This window comes from Pelecanus crispus, chromosome 1 (assembly GCF_030463565.1).
Source record: "Pelecanus crispus isolate bPelCri1 chromosome 1, bPelCri1.pri, whole genome shotgun sequence".
Classification (NCBI taxonomy): domain Eukaryota; kingdom Metazoa; phylum Chordata; class Aves; order Pelecaniformes; family Pelecanidae; genus Pelecanus; species Pelecanus crispus.
The window spans coordinates 54,193,677-54,215,770 of NC_134643.1; the positions used below are offsets into that span (position 1 = coordinate 54,193,677).

The following is a 22,094-nucleotide window of genomic DNA, read 5'->3' on the forward strand; positions in this document are numbered from 1 at the left end:
ATCTCTGCTTTAATTTTTTTGTTTCTGAATGCATGCTGTGGATGAAGTCCTCATGACCATGCTCAGCCAGTTTTGATTCTCTCCTTTCACTGCTCCTCTAATTGCTTCTTAAGAGATTCCCCCAGAGATCTAAAAGAAGTCTTTCCAGATTTCACCAGGAGGAAAATATAGGCCAAAGTTCCTGTAAATCCATTCAAGGATTTTATCACAAGTTGTCATCATTATTGAATTTTAAATATAGCTATTGAATTATCAGCGTATGACATATTTCCTCTAAAATATTTTTCACTGAGAGTAAGATACTATATAGTATAAAGAGCTCTTCATGCCTGGTAGATTAAGAATATTTGTGCTTGAATTTAATATAGTTTTGTTTTTACTAACAGTTCATAAAAACACTGAAGTAAATATGAAGTATAGGACTAAGTAAATAGTAAAATGAAGGATTCCATATCAAGCTACATTTGCTCTTCAGCGTTATCAGAAATTTTACTGTTTGCTAAAAAGTTATGAGACAAGAAAAGTGAATTTTCCTGAACACAGTGCTCAATAATCTAGATGCTTTCAGTTCAACACTAAGAGAAATCTCTTTGACTTGGACTCTCCAAACATTAAATGCATTATTTTTAATCTCTACTGGATAATCTTTTTTACACATATAGAAACACAGAATAGTTTGGGCTGGAAGGGACCTTAAAGGTCATCTAGTCCAACCCCCCGGCAATGAGCAGGTACATCTTCAACTAGATCACATTGCCCTGTCCAACCCGACCTCAAATGTTTCCAGGGATTGCGCATCTACCACCTCTCTCGGCAACCTGTTCCAGTGTTTCACCACCTTCATTGTAAAAAATTTCTTCCTATGTATCCAACTGAATCTACCCTCTTTTAGTTTAAAACCATTATCCCTTGTTCTATCACAACAGGCCCTGCTAAAAAGTCTGTCCCCATCTTTCTTATATGCTCCCTTTAAGTACTGAAGGGCTGCAATAAGGTGTCCCCAAAGCCTTCTCTTCCCCAGGCTGGACAACCCTGACTTTCTCAGCCTTTCTTCATAGGACAGGTGTTCCAGCCATCTGATCATTTTTGTGTCCCTCCTCTGCACCTGCTGCAACAGGTCCATGTCTTTCCTGTGCTGAGGGCTCCAAAGCTGAATGCAAATATATTCAAGTAAAACCAATAAAACTCATATATTTATATATAAACTGATGAAGTATTTCAAAATTATATTACCTCATACCATACTACTTAATTTTTATTCCTAAGCGTAGGCCAGATCTTTACATTTGGCTGTGTTATGCTTAGCAGAGAGCCAGGAAGGAGAAGAGAGAAGGTGAATGAGAAGTTCTGAGATGGAATTTAGGTCCTCAGTACTACAACACTTGGGAAGATAAAACCTTAAGTAAAACACATAGAGATCCAGACAATGCCAGCATCTGTAAATAATTAGACAGGGAATATGTGAGACACCTCTGAGGAACACTGGGGCATCTGAGACGCTTCTTGCCAATAAACTATAGGAGCTTAAACAGAAGCAGCACACACAAAAAAAAGCTGATTTGCTGCAGAAAACTTCAAAGCAACCCCTTCACTGGGGCCAAAGAACTATAAAAAAATCTCTTAGGTTGTATTATCAGTAAGAAAAACCTGTGTATTACCTTGTGGTAGTTAATAAGTGCTAATTAACACAAGCTAAAATCTTAAGTCAAGTAAAATCTGTTGTTAAATATATAAATATCACTGTAATAAGGCTCCACTTGATTGGTTACTCCAGCCTGCTAACGATGAGAAATAAAGACTCCTTATTTTCTGCTAGATAACCCTATTACTTCATCAATAAAAAAGTAAGAATATACCTGAAGTATAACATGTTTGATATAATGCATTTAATGCATTTGACATTATAATCATTCCCTTTGCTTTGCTGCCTAAACTGTCTTTGACTGAACCTGGAAAAGGCATAAAGGAATGAAAAGTGGAAAACGTACATGTGAAGCTGCATATAGCCAGCTCTATAACAGAAAGAAATATCTTTATCACAGTCTGCATGTATAGCAAAATTGATTAAATTTAAAGAAAAGTAGTTGTATTTTGATTAATAGTACATAGCTTGATTTCTTCATTAAGAGCAAAATCAGATTGTCTTTTTAAACTAGCTAAAGACCATTAAGGAGTTGACAGAAAAGAAAAAATGTTGGTTTGCAGGAAGCTGCACACCAAACAGCAAAAAAGTTGGGACTCAGAGTCCCCTCTGGGAAAAGATGAAGCAAAGAAAAGAGTAGATCTCCTGCCAGCTGAAAGAGCCAAAGAACCAGATGCCACATTTGAATGTCAAGAAAAATAATGCATGCAGTAGAAGCCACAAAATGGCTGATGACAAGAGTTGTGAGATATTTTCTGATCTTGAAAGAAAAAAGTAGAAAAAGAAAAGCAGTGGTCAGTCATAGGAAGGGACAGAGTAGTACTTACACATCACTAAGTTATGCAAACTTGTATATGCATACTGTTGCTTTTGTTTGCTTTTCATAGCTCTTACTTGCTGTGCAACTTCTTAATGGATGCCTGACTTTGCATTTAGTGTCTGTGTAGAATAGAATCATAGAATCGTTTAAGTTGGAAAAGACCTTTGAGATCATCCAGTCCAACCGTTAACCTAACACTACTAAGTCCACCACTAAACCAATTAAGGGCAGAGTAATAATTAATTTCATGTTTCCTGGCTTGGTGGCTGGATCATTTTTTAATGAAAGTAAAACTAGTGTACTACCATGATAAAAACCAATAAGCAGCAAATCCTGAATTACTTGTAGTATCTTCACAAATTATTAACTGTCCCCTAACCTAGAGTTTCTCTATGAATAATTCTCCCTTCCAACACGACAAGTTTCAGAAATAAAAAATAGCCTGCCAGGACAGCATGCCTAGACTTCTCATGATATTGCCCCTTACTCTTTTAGAAAAAAATAATCCGAATCTGCTTGTTGTATCTGCAATTATATTTGTATTCAAATCAGTTATTTTCTCTTTTTCCTAGATTCCCTTCTCACTGTCCAGCTACAGTTAATATAGCTGTGTCAACTCTATTTAATTGGTAAGACTCAGTTTCATCCTGTACAGATATAATGCTCCGTGAAATGGACAGTTGTTAAAATACTTTTTTTGAAAAAAAATTAAGCGATAAGGTACATAGTCCCCTGCCCAATACATAAACCCAAGTAATCGCATGCAATTGCTAGCAGAGAGGTACCAGTACAGGTGAGTTAACATTGCTTTGCCTCAGGACCAAATTATTCAGACATACAAGTCAGTTTTCTTTCCATGAGTTAGGAAGAAGACATAGTAAAATACTTTCATAATTCTTATCAGCACAGCTGCATAGGTGTATGCTGACACACCAACAGGCTAGTCATGACTTACAGTTCTTAGAATTCACTGTGGTAGGCAAGGTTTGCAGATTTTCCTGTCATTGCTAACACCAGTCACTGGCTGTCAGCAACATTTTCAGCCCTGTGCCAAATATTTGCTCAAAGCAGCATTAGATAATATAATGCTTTAAAAAGTGTCAGCAGCTATTGGATTATATATACTCGGGTTCCCACCATTCCAAACAAAAACTCAGCTGAAAAAGATTGGAAAATATCACCCTAGTAGAAAGGCTTCAGTATGAAGACAGTAAAGGAATATTTTTCTGGTAAGATTTCAAAACAACATTCATGACTCCAATATGCTATTTAAAGTAACAGCTCCAGGATACTGGGCCTAATGCATCTCTAACAGTAAACAACATTGATTCTGTTCATGGTTATTCAAATACCTACAAATTATTTCAACACAGTGGGTTACTTAGCAATGTCTTATCCACAGTTTCCCTGTAGACAGTTAAATCAAAAATAAACAGTAGTTAGTTGTTTTTCCTTACTTGTAGTGTGATCACTCATCTCCCCCAGTCCAGTATTAATTCCAGCATCTATTGAACTCATGATTTTATCAATCTACAAAAGAGAGAACAGTGAAAACAATTGGTGGGCCCCATGTCTGTTGTTTTATTTTAGTTTTTCATGCATAAACTTATGGCATTATTACTCTCATTAGGAAAACAACAATCAAGATTGCAAAATGCAAAAATCAAAAGGTAGACAACTAATTTCTCCACTTTGATTTTTACTTTGCAACATTTGTATGCTAGCAAAAGCTAAAGCTTGAAACTAGCATTTCTTTTTCTACAGTACAGTTCTTTTCATAGTGATGACTCTGGTCATCTAGGTATTCTTTGAAACTACTTTATCATATTTCGGTATATAAATACAAAGGAGAAAAATGCATATATTAAAGTAAATGATGGAATGGGTTTTAATTTTAAAGGCTCATTTCATTTGACAATAACGGTGAACCACTAGAGGTCTATTTAAGCAGTAATATTAATGCATAAGAATATTGTTTTGTGTGTTATAAAGTACTAAAGCAATTGTTCAATTAAGAATTCCAGAGAATTTCCTAGCTCCCTTTTTTCCATCTGCCCCAAGGCCACTGAACAGGTATGAAACATAGCTGTGTCCCCACATACCGCAGAATGGTATTGGTTTGTGAAACAGGACTACGTTGATCCCAAAATTCATTTGCACATTTCTAAATTACATTGAACTTACTATGTCAAAACTATTATACCTATTTTATTTTCCATAAGAACAGGACAAAACAAAAAGGGAATCAAAAGGCTAGTGTTGTCTGAGAAGGCAGACACAGAGAACCAGATTTTACTGAGCTTAATATCAGGACTATTAGGAAAACTGTCTCCTTTTTAAAAATCTGTGTATTAGTCCCTGGTGACAGGAGAAAATCTGGGAATTATGTCAGAATCTGCAGATTTAGAATTCACCCCCTCCCTTTTTTTTTTTATAAACTACATTTTTCTTACTCTTAAGAACAATCAAACCTTGATGTCCCCTTAAAAAGGTGAACTTGGACCTCACTTGTTTCAGGATTTCATAAGAATGTATCCAAGTTATTAAGATCAAAACCTGATCCTAAGTACATTTCCACTGAGAAAGTATCTCCTTTACAACAAAAACTACCTTCAGATGCCCTATCAAATCAGACATTTAGATAGGCTAGAAACCTTTTTCTAGAAAAATAACCAATTGCACAAACAAGCTCTGGGTTCTTTCTGAAATAAAATGGCACTCTGGAGACATACACATTTCCCCACAGCAGTCATTTTAAAGAGAAATGCTTGCTTCTCTGTAATAGCAGTATAGATCTAAACATTTCTGACTCTTAATTTACCTCAGTAAGATGGAAACTTTTGTGTTTATGAAGAATCATTTACATTCTTGAAATTTAGCACAGGAGAAGAAAAAAATAAGGTGTCTAAAAATTATTTTAAATCTAGTTCTAAAACTAAAATAAAGTCTCTTGTGTGAGCAAGCATGTGTATCACAAACTCAGTGCGGACATTTCTTTCAATAGTCCCAAATTCATTGTAGCTGTAAGTATTCCCATTTCACACAGGAGTCAGGCATATGCCAAGCACTCTGTACACAGGCTACATACCAGTTAGAGGATATGTTACATAGGAAGTGTTTGTAGGATGCCTAATCAACCTAAAAATCTTAGACTCTCCACTCCTCCCATTTTCTCTTGTCTCTTCCTGGTGGGAATTGCCGTGGTGGGAAATAATTAGCAAATATGTAAACAATGGGCATAGTTACAATGAATTTTACTAATTTTATTAGTGTCAGTGGTGAGGGCTTTAGTAGAAAATAATTTCAATGTCACAACAAATTGTAGAATTACTTCTGGTTAACTTAATTCACTATGGAAACAATAGACTTCATTAAGTGTGCAGATTTTGAAAAGAAATGCACTGCATTTTGTGCCAGCTGTGAAACTACCATGCATTACACTATGGCATACTCTCTGAGGATTTGCAATGTGGAAGATTCATTTTTTATTTCATCTCTGAAACTGAAAACCATAACAGCATTTTCACAATACCATATATTTGCTTGTACTTAAAAATGAACAAAACTTACTTCTTCCCATTCTGAAGTGAAGGAAGGTGTTCTCTCTGAATTCCCTTTGGAGCACTGTTGGTTTGGTGTGGGTTCACTCCAGTTGCTTCTTGCTTTTTTGTCATTTGGTGGATGGGTGATAAGATTAGAATCAGATTTCGAAACATTTTTGCACAAATGCATTTCAAGCAAAGTCTTTGGTAAAGATCGTATTCTCCCAAGTGTGCATGCTCGCTCCACAAACCCCCCAGTAGTAATAACCCATTGTTCACTTATCCTTGTGGACGTGCCAACCAATGTATGATTTTCTACTGGCTTAGTTTTAGTATGAAATATGGTTCTGTTTACAACTGGTGGCTTTTTTTTCTTAACAGGAGGATCAGTGTTGCTTTCTTTCCGTAGCTGTATCTGCTGTGCTGTGCTCTTGCTCAAAATGCTTTTCTCTAGTGGACCACTGCACTGGTTTGCTTTGCTGTACAGCTGGAGTGGATTATCAGGTGGGTCACACGCAGGTGATGATCCATGAAGTAAACCTGCAAACTGTTCAGCAGGGTCTCCTTCAGGAAGCTCACTTTCAGTGGATGTTTCTCCCTGGCAAAGACGCTCTGAAATGAGAGAGTACCTTGTAAAAAAACAGGGTGATAAAATACTGCAAACAAACCCCTTACTCTCAGCAAAATGACTTTTGTATGCTGCTTGGTTCTTTCTTATGTACAGAAAGAAAAGATACTTATGCTGTGAATTGATTTATTAGCCTCTTAAAAAACAATTCTCTCTGTGAATTTGACTATTTTATCCTGACTGGTTGAAAAACAGCCAAAATCACTCAGTGCTACACATAAATTCCAGGGAAACACAAATTTATAAAATAAAATAGGTCAATGCTATTCCATCAACTTGATAGTGTCTCTTTTAATTTGTTATTGAGTTGAAATGTGTACAAATTACACAGTTTAGTATGATGAATTAGCTAGTTACTTTAGAGGTAGAAAAACACATGAAGAACCAGTATTGTCAGGAGTATTGTTAGTAATTTTTCTTTTTATAGTCATTATAATAATAGTGAATTTACACTATGATGCCTTTTTACTGACAGTCTCTAAAGAATAGCTCTGAGTGTTGTTTTTACTTCTGGGAACTTTTGAGAATAGATTCAGAGTAATAGTAACCATTGGAAAAAAAGAATAGGAAATCAAGTCTTTTTGAAACAAGTTTTATACGCAATTTAGCATACACACACAAAAAGGAACTACAGAAAAAATGCACTTTTTGGCACAGTCAGAGTGGATTATTAATAATGTATAGGTCTTTTTATGCCTGTTGCTGTAAGGACTTGGGGTGGGGGGGAGACCTTTTTCTACCTGTGCTGCCTCATTTAAATGTTGGTGTGGATAATATCACTCTATCCACATGGCATTAATTTTGCATATTCTACTCAGAATAACTCTGTCCCCGCTAACAGCTGCATCTCTATAACTACTTCATTAAAGATAAATACATTCATTTCATTCCTGCTAGAAGTTGTATGTTCATGTGTCGACTCTAGGTGCAGGACTGTATGCACAGCGCAAGCTACCAGGAATCAAACATAGTATCATGTCATAATTTGCAAAGAAATTGAATAGTTTCCCCCTATTTGCTAAAATACCTGCTTGTAAAAAAAAACCCCACAAATCTCAAAATATCATTTCTAAAAGGAGGCAGTATTTTGATTGTATGAATGATAGAAGAAAGATTTTGGTGTCTACTTCAAAACACTATCAGCTTTTTTACTACTCAGCAGCTTAGAAGTGTAAAATTATGTGGTTTTTCCTCATTTGTTAAAATATCAGGTTTAAATGCTAATCAAGATCAGGAGTGCAACCTAAGAAAATCTACTTTTCTTCTTTGGGACACAAATGACTAGAATATACACTTAAGAACACTTTACAGCTAAAAAGGTGTGGGGTGTTATGGCGAAAGGTTGAAAGCGGGACGTGACAGAGCTTAAGGAATCAATAATGCCAGAAAAGTTGGTCTGGGGGCAAAAAGCATCTTTCTTTGATTTCTGAAAGTTGCTGAATTAAGTGTATGTCTGCAATTTGAAGGTGAACTTAAAAAGAAAAATAAATTATGCAAATCATGTTTGAATTTGGTGTTTTTCCCTTACACGAAAACCTTAGTAGCTGGGATTCAGCTCCAGATTGAGACATCTCATTTTACATATCTACATAGGTAAGAAGTATGTAAGCTCCCACCATAGTCAGAGATCAGGTTGATAATGTCAGTGGATCCTAAAGAGTGATGTCACTCACTGTATGTTGTGGCTGGTCAGCTGAATCAATCCCTGTACTCTGTTAACTGTATTGACTAGACTGCCAATGACTATAATGGGAGAGGGTGTCCAGTTTGACACTTTTGTCCAGTTTGTCCAGATACCCACATTTAGATGTCTTAATCATGAACTGAATTCTATTCTACTGTTCCAGAGACATGTCTTAAGTAAGCTGAGTAGACAACTGTTAAGAGATAAATGTTTTTGTCAGGACAAAGTAAGAAAGAAGAATAAATCAGGAAAAAGAAAAGCTTACAGACACCTGGATTGTAAGGATTCCACCAATATCTACATTATTTTCACTAATATCTTTGCTACATCTGTACTACTAAATAAAACTTTTCTTTGATACCTTTTGCTTTAACTAAGAGCTTTGTTAATTATATGAAAAAGAAGCAAAGATCTCATAGCTATGCCTTCTTCACCACATGATTTTGAGCAATGCGAACCACATCTGTGCTGGGCAATGAAAAAGACCGGGGTTGTCAGGAAAAGATAGTATGTAGTCATGTTAAAGGTTAAGAAGCAAGCAGCATTGCATGCTGCACTGCAGCCACAGAACAGGTTATCCAGAGAGGTGGGATCTCCATCCTTGGAGGTTTTCAAGAGCTGGCTAGGAAAAGTCATATCTGATCTGATGATGACAGTCCTGCTCCAAACAGGAGGATGGACTAGATGACCTTCAGATGTCCCTTCCAACCAACACTTTAATGATCCAATTATAATTCTGAATCTTTTGACTTTTGAATTGATAACTGTTAAGTCTAATGCTCTTTTAATACAGATTTCTATTATTATTTTAGTTTCCTAATGCAGTTAATACTTAATACTTTTATGTTCAGAGAATAATGAGAGTACAGAGATGGACTATAACACTGCTTTAAATAGTATAGTAGCCTACCACTCACTGTATTGTTCTAAAGAAATCATAGAAGGCAAAAAAATAATCCATGCAATAGATAGTCACAAAATAATTTGCCAGCATATGCTTTTCTTTCTTATTCCAAGTCAGTATTCGTTGACCTAAGACCTGAAGCATGAGATACTAAATAACCTCTTCAAACTGCACCATACCTAAAACTGCAACTACATGTCTTCATAGCTCATGTGAATGTCCAAGATCTCAGTCTCAAGAACTTAAAGAATGAAAAACTAAATAGGATAATATAATGCTTCTTCTGTTTCCTTGCTAAAATAGGCAATTTTTCTTGAAACAAACAAGCAAACAAACAAACAAACAAAAACTTTCCTTGGCTTTTAATAATTACCCATATCTGAGACTGGTGTCTCTTTATTGTTTTGTATTTCTGCCATAAATTTTAAGACAACCAATACTGAAATTGGTATTTCTTCTGAGGCTTAGTAGTGATGCAAAATATCTGACATTTTATGTATTTTGTTCTGTCTGTTTTTAAACATATCAAAATTATTCTTGTTCTTTTGGATACTGCTGTGCATTGAAAAACATCCTTTCATTAAGTTGTCTATACTGATGATCAATGTCCTGTGTCGTTAGAATGAATCTTCAATCTACTGATATATCTGAGAAATTCAGATTCTCCATTCCTATTGTGTTCTATCCCCTAACTTTATCATATGCTTTTGAACCTTTTCATTAGATACTTCATTTTTATTTGTTTCAACCAACTTAACTGGCAGTAAGAAATGATATGATATGAAATTATATTGCATAGGTCTATACTCAGTGAACAGTAAGTTATTGATACCAGTTTTGATTTCTCATGGGCTTTTGAATAAGTCTTCTGAGAATGGACTTTAAGAAAGAGCGTGAGGATACCAGGGAGGGAGAACAAGTGGAGAAGTTCAAGCTCTTGGATTAAATCCCAGTGGGTGGAGAGAAGTTTTCTGCTTGTGATTTTTTTTTTCCTTCCGCAATAATATTTATTTTTGTAATCTTAAGATCTCTTTCTGTTAGCTTTTTTTTTGCTTCCTCACCAGATACTGCTTTTCTTACCACCTTATCTTTTTACTTGTAAATAGTACCCTAAATACCAAAACATAAACAGCTGCCATTTCTACAGATCTTTAGTGTTATTACAAGTGCACGTAGAGCTTACCCATCTGAGTGGATTAATTCTGAAATCACTGTGATACTGCCATATCTGTGTTGCATGGAAAACATTTACATTTGGAACTACAAATAAATTCAATTCTGCCATAATCTCAAAGCCACAGATACATACTGCTATTATCACCAGTTTATATAGAATCAAACTGACATTTATGCAGCAGATTGCAATTCAATCAGCTATTTATTTACACACTGGTGCACCCCAGCACAGTTACTTGTGGTACATATATAGAACTCTGTGGAATACCATTTCTCGCTTTCAGTATTTCAGAGTTATAATTTACAGATGCTTCATCAAACTCACATATCTATTTTCTGAATCTGACTCCAAGACTCCACATTAAGAAAATCAGGAGCATATTAAATACTGTGAATTTTGCATTCATGTGAAGTTGGAAATCAGCTTATTCACATTTGTATCTCAGGAGATTCCATGTTCAAAACTAAAGTACCTTCAGGAGAATAACAATTGTTAATAATAGTAATGAAAAGAGCTGTAATAGATAAATTATAACAACAGAGTTACATCTTTAACAGGCATTGCTGTTGCCATGGCACGAGTTTCTAATGTAAAATAAAAATCCACTAGAAATTTGTTCTATAGCTATGGTAACAACTGCATTGTGACACCTACACTATTAATCTATTCAAGTTCTGTTTTCATTTGATCTAGAAAGATGTTTTTAGCAGCACACTCTGCCCAAAAACGTATTCTCAACTCCCTTTTCCACACACTCAGCTGATTGATAAAACTAACAGTCAAGCTGAGTAACATTTGGAGAGTACCCTCTCATAGAAGGATGGTAAGCAAAGAAGTCATCTTAATTTGAATGGTAAAGATTGCTTTGGACATACTAGAATACCTTCAGTAATGATGATATTGGTTGTATTGCCAAAGTGATATCATAAAATGGGATGATCAGCAAGAAAAGGTGTAAGACAGAAAATTCATAGTATTTAAAAACTGAAGTCGCAATATTCAGGAAGACATTATTTCACACAGCAAACAACATGGTGCTCTGACCAAGCCCCAGCTCTTTGATGGCAGTACGTTGGCTGCAGATATCTTTGATGAGGCAATGCAATGTTTTCTCACTCTAGTAAATGTTATAGCAAGGTACCATGGACCTGTGTGGGAGATATAACAACACGATTACTAAGCAACTGATGAAGAATGTGAGCTTCTACTGTCACCAGCAACAACACAGAAAAGGAGCAACAGCGTCCAGCCAGATTGCTGTTTCTCCTTCTGCTTCCTCCTAAGTCTAAAGAAACCACCAGAACGTGGTTTGCAAGGCTGGTGTCGGCGGTCTCCAGGCTCTGTGCCCAGGTTCCAACATTACCAGCTTCTCAAAGCCGTACAGTCCCTTAGAAATCACAGTAAAATTCTCTGTGGATTATGTGTTTGCTTTTACTAGCTTCATAACTGCCAATTCAATTCCTTAACATCGCAATCTGCACTTGACCATGTACTGAAGGATTTTACTGCCTCACTATCGCTACCTTCTTGGTAGTTTCACTGTCCACATTTTACTCATCTATTTCACAATGACCCATCAGGAACTGCAAAAGATGAGAAAGATTTTGGGGGAAAGGTAGTTCCATATGGAGTTTTCTGAACGTTGTTCCCCAGCCTCTAACAAAGAAAAAAGCTTTCAGTGAGGAAGGATATTAGTTGGTAATTACTGCTAATTCTAAGCACCTTATAATATCCAGATATAGTTCTTGCCTGAAATTTCAGCAAGATGAGTGTACTCTGGTGCAAGTAGAGTTAATTTTAACTCTTACAGAGATGTATTGACTCTCCTGTAAATTTTCAGAAATTTGTTTTGATACTCGTAGAGTAGTATATCCTGTATTTGAGGGGGACATAAATGTAATTTTTACATACATCACATAAAGGGTTAATCTTTAACTGCAAAATTCAACCTAGACAAAAATATAGAGCTGCAGCTGCCACCTCCATAATGCCGTTTCCATCAGAATTTCTTTTGATGTGACTACATAAGGCATGGTTCCGAGACATCTTAATGACAGACAGGCTCTCATCAACCATAACATTTTATGGCACAAGAATCTGCCTTATACCTGCTCATCAAAATAAGAATCCTTCAGAAAACTAACATGTTAACATGTATATGGACTAAAAATTTCAGGCAGATAAAATAATGTTCAACACACCCCAGTTGAAATTTGGACTAATTCAACATTTGTGTTCAAGCTAAAATTCTACTAGAATATTTCAACTCTACCATGCAGCAAAAAGAAGAAGAAAAAAAAAAAAACCTACCGATATTTCTTTGTAACACTCAAGCAATCTTTCATAAGATATTCTGAGAAATGAATGGAAATTGATGCAAAATGTAATTTTGCAGAAAGATCATATATAATTGCATTGAGAAATTCTGTGGTAATCTCTTCTTGCAGGAGAAAGCTAGCAGTTGAGTGGGCTGCGGCTGTGCTCAGAAAGTACATGTTAATTTGACAACATAGTACAGCAGGGAAGAGTAATAGAAGAGGAAAATTTGGTGACACTTAGTAACCAAAATCAGTGCAAAGCAATATGAATGTGACAGATGAGCTCTTGAAACCATATCCTTTTGTTGAAAGCCCTAATGAAACCTCGTTAATTGTTCCACTCCTGATATTTCACACATTGAATGCAAAGAAGGAATGACAAAGTCCTCCACCAACTGGGAACAAAACTTACTAATTGTCAAGGCAAAAGACACTGGAAAAATAATGGATGATTTTTAGAATGCTGTTTCTAAAAGGAGATGTTGCTCAACAATTTCAACACTTGTATTTGGAAGGAAGGATTTGCCTAAGTAACAACTCAGTTTCGCGATGCATGAGACAAAAGCAGAAAGAATACAAAATATATGTTCTGGCATTTGCACTGATCATACATTTCTGTCTTTCCTAACCTTGATAAAGAATATATTTCTGATATGAGCAGCATCTTTAAGATACTTAAGATGTGATAGAAAGTAGTTTGCCTCTCCTCATTCCACATACAAGCTCATCTATGCTGTTTCATCTTATAATTATGTTTCATAGCAGCAAGAATGGAATCAGTATTTTCATAAGAAATAATGTAAAACAAAGACACCCCCCCCCCCCCCCCCCGCCCCCAAATGGACTCATTTAAGTTTGGCAAAATTTTCTGTTATGTAGTAGAAACAAAGCTGTAAGGACAGAAAATGTATAAATGTTAAAAATATCTAGAAAATACCTCTGGCCATAGAATTACAATCCAGTTCTAGATGTAGATACATGCAGTAATGGAAGATTACATCCAGAACTGCAAAATTTTTCAACTCTATATGGAGTATTTACTGAAATTTTATATAATTACTTAAATGTAACTGTTTCAAAACTAATCACTAAAAGTCATGGTCATTTAGCAAGCTTGCAACTCACTACATCTTTTTTGTTATAAATACTGGATGGGGAAACTGGAGGAATAAAAAATAGATTAATTTTCCCCCAATGTTTTATTTGGGGGTTGCAGATGTGAAAGGATAACCATATAAATTCTTTTGAAAAGTATTTACAAAACATAAATGATCTTTAAAAAAAAAAAATCAATCTAAACAATTGTGTGCAAAAGAATTTAGCTAAGAATATTAAATTTCTAGGTAGATTGACAGTTTCTAAAAGATATTTACTTTTCATAAATAACTGTAGTTCCTTTAAAAAGTAACACCACATGCAGGGTGCTTAAAAGCAGATTCTGTGAAAAGAAGGGAAGGGATTCAGGTGACTAAACACAGACATATATGGCCATTTTAGACACAGTAGGGTATCCAAGGTGACTGCAAGGGCTGACAGACGTGACACACAACTTACTGGAAACCTAGGTCTTTCTGGGAAAGTAGCTAGAGGCCATAAGGGGTAGCTGGAGTGTCCAAACTGCTCTAGACATCTCTGTTTAGGCACTTGAAATGTTTCTTAGGGTCAAATGGTAGCAGACAAGGAGTACTAATGGTGGTACCCATATAGACAATACATCTCAAAGAATCCATTACTGTAGAATAAATAATTCCTTGAAGTGATTCTGTGCATATACCCCACTTCAGATGACTCAGATACACTTACCTTAGATAGGAACTGAAAACTTGTCAGCATTTTAAGTAATGATTGTTGGATACTTCTACCAAACTAGCCATCAAGTTAAGAAGCCAGGTCACCTGAGTGGCACAGAGCATGAAAGGTTGGCTGACCCCAGATATCAGCTCAAGACATTTTGGAAACATATGTGCATTTGGAACATGGAATTGACCTGCTATGAATTGACTATGATTGCTAGGAGAGTCAATGTGTAGCTTTATTAAGCTACTAGGATACAGAAAAGCACTAGTTCAATTTCAGATTTAGTTATAGGAAAAACAAACATTAGACTACAATAGTTCAGACATGGAAGAGCAGTGAATGAACCTGGAAGACAGTTATTAACTTTCAGGCTCCATCACAAATGTCACTTTACTAAGTTCTCTTAAGAACACAGAGCAAAAAGCACCTAAGGAGCTAAAAGGACCAGTTGAAAAAAAGGGAAGAGAAACAATTAATCTGCAGCTGCCTGAGGCAAAAAATGAAAACCAACCTCTTTTAAGCTACTTGCAGGAGCACCTTGGTTAACTGGATTTTACCAAAACTTACAGAAACTTTCTTCTTGTCTCAGAAGAGAATATATAAGTAAGAAAAGTTCATTTCAATACTTTTCTCTGACTGCTTTGTATACTTATGTGAATAAATAAAAAAAAAAATGTTTATGAAAAACTGTGTGAATCTTCAGCTTCTGGTCACAAGCTCCCACAGAGATATTTCCTTGATACTTCCAAATATAGGTCAGTTCTTTTGGTTAGAATCAGAGGGCTTGCCATCTATGCTTCTAAATTACAGAGTTTGATACTTACCTAACCAGTGGAAAATTCACACAACATAAGTGCTACACATAAAAATCCTGAATGATTTATCTTCCTTTAGGATCATGTGAAAGTTAGAGGACAGAGTTTCATTTAGTGAATAGTTGTGGCAACAAAAAACATTACCACCCACCCTACTGCTCTTCAGCCAGAAGGTATTATTCAACAGCTCCACTGCCAGAGCTGTTTGTAAGAATGGCCTCTGATCTTCTTAATGTAAATCAGCTGTGCCAATTTGGGTAGAGCAGTTGAGTTCATCTGGCTTCTTTTGCTTGAGATGGATTAGAAAGCACTCACAGAAACCCTTCAGCTGAAGCCAGATCTGGGGGTGGCCACCTATGAAAGAAGTGCAATGACAAGGAGGTGTTGGTAACATCTTCAGTCACTTCCACAGAATTCTGCTATTCATGAAAGGATGATACTTCTCTGCAATGTAAGGGTCAGCTTTCCTCTCTGAAATGCATCAGAATATCAGGAACAATAGGTTGTAGAAAACTCCTCATCTTTAATAAGTATACGAAACTTCCTTACTATGTAATTACATACTCTGGATTTAGAAAGCAACTTATTTTCAAGATAACTACTTCTTACCTACATTGTCAGAGGAAATAAATGCTTCAATATAGGTTATAACAAATTCATCAGGTCCTTAAATCAGAAATATCTGAAGCAAGACAGGCCTAGAATGTTATCACTTCATTCTGCTCTAATTTACTTACGTTTCACTCGGTATGAGAAAGACTGATGAACAGACATCAATAATTACATTTACCTGTGAAATAAGGACTCAGATCAGCCAGATCTGATCTTCCTAACATACATGTATTTCTGCTGTTTAAGCACGCGTGCTTACATTTCACCTAAGGAACAGGCGAGAAGAGAACAGATCACTGTGATCCTGTTTTGTAGATACACAGGTGGGCAGAATCTGCATCAGCAGGGAAGTCCCATGTGAATACCAGGTGAGCTGATATATGAACATATGCCTCCTGCAGACAGAGCTGTGAATTCTGTCTTGGTTTACCAATCTCATAGCTAGGGTTTCCCATTTTCAATTGGAAACATCAGATGAAGCTGAGGAAAATTTCCCTTCTTGCCATAACAGATTCTCAAGAGAGAGAACTCTGACAACGGGCAGGGAATTGCAACTAGGAAAACTCAAAAACCCATATTTATGAACTGTAATATGCAACAGTTTAAAGTTAGAGCATTTTTTAAAGGAGGACTGTATATCTAGAAGGGCAGGGACAGAGGAGAGGCAAAAAAGTAGCACAGATTTCCTAAAAGCTTTGTACAGTCATGATGGCTATGCAGTCAGGCTACTATGAAGTGGCTACTTGTATGAATGCAGGGAAATAATTAGGGGATCACCATTGTATAAGTTTTTTATTCTTCTTTAGAAGAATCCCTTCAAAATCTTTGTAGAATGAACCAACAGTTAGAAGACCTACATTTGAAACAATTTGGTAAACTCACCTGCCTCCTTCAAAGATCGGGGGAACTGAGAATGGAAATGAGAGAGATGGCAATTTTTTTCCATTGGATAGGTCATAATCTATTTGGACCTCCTCGGACCCATCATCCTATTCCTAATCCAGTGGATCATTAGGATGTTCCTCTAGGGGGATGTCCATAGGAGATACCTGGACTTCCTTTGTACTGAAAATAACAAACAATTAAGTTCTGTTCACAGAAATGCATTTGTCTATTGGCCACACCAGAGTTGTGTGCATGTCAAATACTGTCTATGAAGGCATCTGAGCCACCATTTGCCTTTTAGGTATAACAGTCCCCCATTCTTCTAGTTCTGATCACTGTGGTCTGTCAGGAAGTAGATGGTTCTTCACATTCATGGTGTGGTTCCTGACTGTCAGGTTTGTGTGGGTAAGGTGAAAGAACATGCTACATTTCATTCAGCATTGCTCACTGAGAACATAGAAAGGTTGCTCTTTCATTCCACTTGACAACAAACTTGAAACCTCAGTATTTTTCATAATAGAAGTGTCTCCCAGACAATGATTTCAAACACTTCCTCAGCATTGGATGGCAGAGTCAAAAGCTAAAGTGTTCACATTTCTCCTTTGAGCTTTTAGGATATCTCTTTCTGTTGTTTCTGTTTTGGAAAGGGACTCACTCTCAGCAGGTATATATCTTGGTGAGAATGGCCTGCTTCAAACTGTCCCTTCTGGAATACTTGTTTTCAGTCACTACAGAAAAAAGGTCTGAGCTCTCGGACTCAGCTTTCTTGCACACACTCCCTCTTCACTCTCTCCTTCTTTCCCCTTCTTACCTCCAAAGAAAAGAGAAATTATTAAAACCAACAGAGTGGCTAAGTTCTTTATCAAACATACATACAAAGTAGGAAAGAGCAGACCTACTGTTTTCTCACATGCATTGTTCTGTAACTTGGGTGCTAAGGTATCTGTTACTTCCATAGATTAACATGTTCGTACTGTGTTTAAGCCTCAACACATCTTCCTGCAGAATATTTCTAAACTGTGGCTTCTACCTGCCCAGCTAAAAATTGCTACCCAAACCATTGTCTTGTATCTATTAAACTTCAGACCCTCTGATCTTGACCCATTCAAGAACTCTTCTACGAAAGTCACCTTCTTGGCCCATTGCACTGAGCATGTTATATGCTTTGGTTCTCACTGTTACTTTTAAGGCAATTTGTGGCATACAAATTCTTTCTTAATAAACCTTCAAAGTCATCAAATAACCAATTCCTGTCTTTCATGTGCTGGCAATGCCCTGTTATTACTGTTTTGCTATTTCTACTTCCGCTGAGAAGTCATGTAGCAGAATTGAATTGTTCCAATATTTCATGATTCAAAGGGACTGTAAAACAACTGCATTTCAACTAAATTGACAGCTGTAGAAAAATTAACATTGGTATACATTATGTTGCTAAAAAAGACAATTCCTTGCATTGCCTCAAGCCCACTGTTGCTGCTGTGCAGATCTGTGGAGGTTCAGGATCAGCTTGCTTTGAAATACCACTGATTCTTCCAGTGTTTTCTTTGATGAAATTCTGCTCTGGCAAATTGTCTAACCTACCAAACACACTCAGGAGAACCGAGTATGCAGAAGTAGATCATTAAGTCAATCATAATTAACAAATAATTGCAGAAACAATATTACAATTGTTTTAATTAGCATGTTCTTCATTTGGAATAAATTGGAAATCAAATGATCGCAGTCTCCTGAGAAATTTGCACAAGTTACTTTTTCCTCTCTTTAAAAAAGCAAACAAGCATCACTAGCAGCTCCACATATCAGGCAGCACCATAACAGATACAAAACCAAAACCTGGCAGATGTTTTCTTCTTTTTTTTTTTTTTTTTTTTTACATTTTTTAAAAGCTTTTATTGTTAAAATAATGCAAAATGACAATGAAAACTTTTTAATCACTTTCCTGATTAAAAGTGGGCAAACACCTTGTTGCTCTCCTTTTGTAACTAGCAGGAAAGAAAAAAGACAGGGAGAAGAAGGAAAGAGAGAAGAGAGTAAGAATAAGACAAAAAGAAAGGAGCCATCCTGAAGACCAAAGATTCTAAACCCAGAAACTTCTGATGATATTTTCAAATTATAATTGGTCCTAAAAAGGACTTTTTTAATGTGCAAAGTGGTTTTATGATTTTTTTATTAGTTTTCAAAGATCTCATGAAGATACAAAGATGAAATGACAAGTATTTAGCCAATACTTGCATCTTGAAAGCATAATATTTTTAGGTAAGCACCTAAGGTAAAGAAGCACAGTCAGAAAAAGTCGAGGTGGTCACTCCTGGAGTAGGTTACCTTGAACATTAGAGTATTGTTAGCACTTATTTAATTATTCTGCCTGTCTGCACCAGCCTAAATGAAAGAAGGCTGATGAGGGTGGTGAGAATAAGTAACATGCGTTAGGTATTTCTGAGGAGAATGAAAGGAGTTCTTAAATGAACAAGGAGTGAACTACCAACTGTGACGTATACTTGCCTCTTTCTAGCCCAGTAAACAGGTAATTGAATTTTCTTCAAGTCTTTTGATGGAAAACAAGGCATTAAGCTATTAAAATGTTCTCTGCTCAGAGAATAAAGGGTCAGCCAAAATTTAAAGTAATTGGGATAGCTACAGTACTGGTAAAGAAAGAATGAATCTGTGGAGAGAAAAGAGGCATGTAGGCTTTTTTTTTGAAAGCAACTTCCTTTCTTCAAACCTTCTCTCTGGATATTTATTATAACTTGGACAAACTTAAAAAAAAATCTACAAATATATGAGGAAATATGTGATACATTTCCAAACCAAAATTAACTTCACAGATATGACAATTGATCAGTGAAGTTTAAAAGTAAATTTTAAGAGACACTTGCTTTAAGTTCAGGTAACCTCTCAGTCTGACTGTCAATATGAACACTAAAAGCCTGTAATTTGCAAGTGTCTTCAAAACATCTCTAATCAATCTGAACTTTGTTTTTATCATTTGATAGCAGCCTAAGACATGCAGTAATCACAACAGAGAAGTACAGAAGTCTGAATCAAAGTAACTGCCTGCTGCTTAAAATTGGCATTTCTCCTACTTCAGTTATACTGTACTTAATACTAAAGCCAACACAACAAAGGGGTAATGGTTTTAAACTAAAAGAGGGTAGATTCAGTTGGATACATAGGAAGAAATTTTTTACAATGAAGGTGGTGAAACACTGGAACAGGTTGCCGAGAGAGGTGGTAGATGCCCAATCCCTGGAAACATTTGAGGTCAGGTTGGACAGGGCAACGTGATCTAGTTGAAGATGTCCCTGCTCATTGCAGGGGGATTGGACTAGATGACCTTTAAAGGTCCCTTCCAGCCCAAACCATTCTATGATTCTATGAATTTTAAAGGTAGGCATCAGACAAAGGCTCTCAGCTGGTTAGAGTGGACTAGAGTTCAAGACAATGCTAGCCTGTCTTTTCCTGAAGCTGACATGTACGCTACAATGTCTTTAAAAAGAATATACACACAGCAGTTGGTAACTCAAATTCATAAACTTAAGGTCAGAAAGTGCCAGTTGTACCTGTCTTGCATATAAGAGCCTAGAATAAGGAGGTTCATCTCCCTGAACAACATGCACATCCAATAGCAGACCCGAAGGAGCTAAAAAAGATGAACCCAGTTCTTGGGCATTGTACAGATCAGCTAGTGCCCCTGCTCCAAGGACACCAAATATGAAAATCAGTTTTCAATCATGGAATCATTCTTTCACAATGTTTATTGAAGTATTTGTAAAAGGCAAAGCCTCTATGATCTCAATTTCTATTTCACAAGGCACTCTAAATGGAATATACAAAAAAGCTGCTTGAAGGTGTTGGGAAAAAAAAGAAAAAAAAAGAACAAAAAGAAAAAAGAGAGCACTTTAAAGAAGAACTAAAATATCTGAGAAATAAAAAATATTCAAGAATAGTGAATGAGAAAAGGAGAGTGGGAAAACACAGAAGCAGAAGCTAAGGGGAAATCTGAATTCTAACTCCAGGGAACTATTTCGTGTTACCAGAACTGCACTGCTCGGCAAGTGCTTTCAGTAACTTCTTGCTACATCTGTACCTCCTGGTAGGAAGCTCATTTGATCAAGATATTGAAATTAGATGTCTCTGTCTTTCATTTCTGCCATGTTCCTCTCCCACATTATCACAGCTGCTGCCAATCTAAATTACTGTCCAGTGCAAGCTGAGGTTTTGAAATACTTGTTGAATGGACACTGCTCAGTTTGCTGTCTCTCTACAGCTGAAGTAAATTGAATGGAGTTATTAGTTTTACTGCATATCTTGCCTGAGGTCAATCATGTTTAAATGCAACTTTTCTTACACAAATAACAATGACATTATTTTTGGTATTACATTTGATTTTGCTGCTCTAATTAGACCTACAGATTTGCCATAGACAATTTCTGGAATAAGTCACAATAATGTTGTCAGTATCACAATCATGGGAAAACTTATGAAAAAATCAATGACAATTTTAAAGCAGCTGAGGTACCTTTGAAAAACTATGTATTGACTCAATTAAAAATAATAGAATAACCCCAAATACTTTCTAGTTATTCTGTGATAGGTAGTTTCTCTTTGCTATCATAATTACATGACAGATGTCTTTTTGTATTAAAGCTTCATTTTCCTCACATGTTTAGCTCTGTCATCAGTGAGGTTTCTTAACATTTTCCATATTCACTCACCAATTCTTTCAGCTATGCCATGTGGGAAGCCCAGCCATGCTGTTCTGAGTGGTAAACCAGGTTGTAAAGACAATTGATAAGCCAAGATAACCTTCAGTCATGAAGCCAGAATTTATTCAAAGTAATCAGAGACACCTTCTCAGTCCTTATACACTTATTCCTTGGCTATGCAATCTTACATATGGCCTATGTTTTGAATCCTGAACAAAGATTACTGTATTCATAGGCCTCAGCTCAAAATCCTCAGTCCCAAGTGCTTTCTTCTCCTTCAGTCATTGTAAATGTCCAGAACCATATGAAAACAAACAAAGAAACAACCCCCCAAACCAAAGAAATAGCACAAAGCTCAAGTAGTAAAAAGCTGGAAGCCAAGATTCCAGCATTGCTGGAAGTGGATACCAAGATGATAGCTGATCTCTGGACCAATACAAGGAAAAGCCACCACTTCGGGGCCTCGAAGAGAAATCTTCAAGAATTCCACTAACATCTGAAAAACTGAGGGCAAAGGAGGCAAAGCTCAACCAAGCAACAGTTTGAAAAGAAGCCAGAAAGGTT

At 36.3% G+C, this 22,094-nt stretch overlaps 1 protein-coding gene across 3 annotated transcripts in view; it reads right to left on the reverse strand.

Annotated features, from left to right (window-relative positions):
• Positions 1 to 22,094, reverse strand: part of ANKS1B (ankyrin repeat and sterile alpha motif domain containing 1B) — a 446,177-nt gene that overhangs the window by 221,531 nt on the left and 202,552 nt on the right. For 2 of the 3 annotated variants that reach the window (XM_075728083.1, XM_075728082.1), the window contains exons 13-14: positions 6,033 to 6,616; positions 3,920 to 3,992 (exon numbers count right to left, since the gene is read on the reverse strand). In XM_075728083.1, coding sequence (XP_075584198.1) covers positions 3,920 to 3,992; positions 6,033 to 6,616 — 657 coding nt within the window. Of the gene's footprint in view, positions 1 to 3,919; positions 3,993 to 6,032; positions 6,617 to 10,652; positions 10,674 to 22,094 lie in introns of all 3 variants that reach the window. The other variant, XM_075728085.1, reaches the window with a different exon arrangement.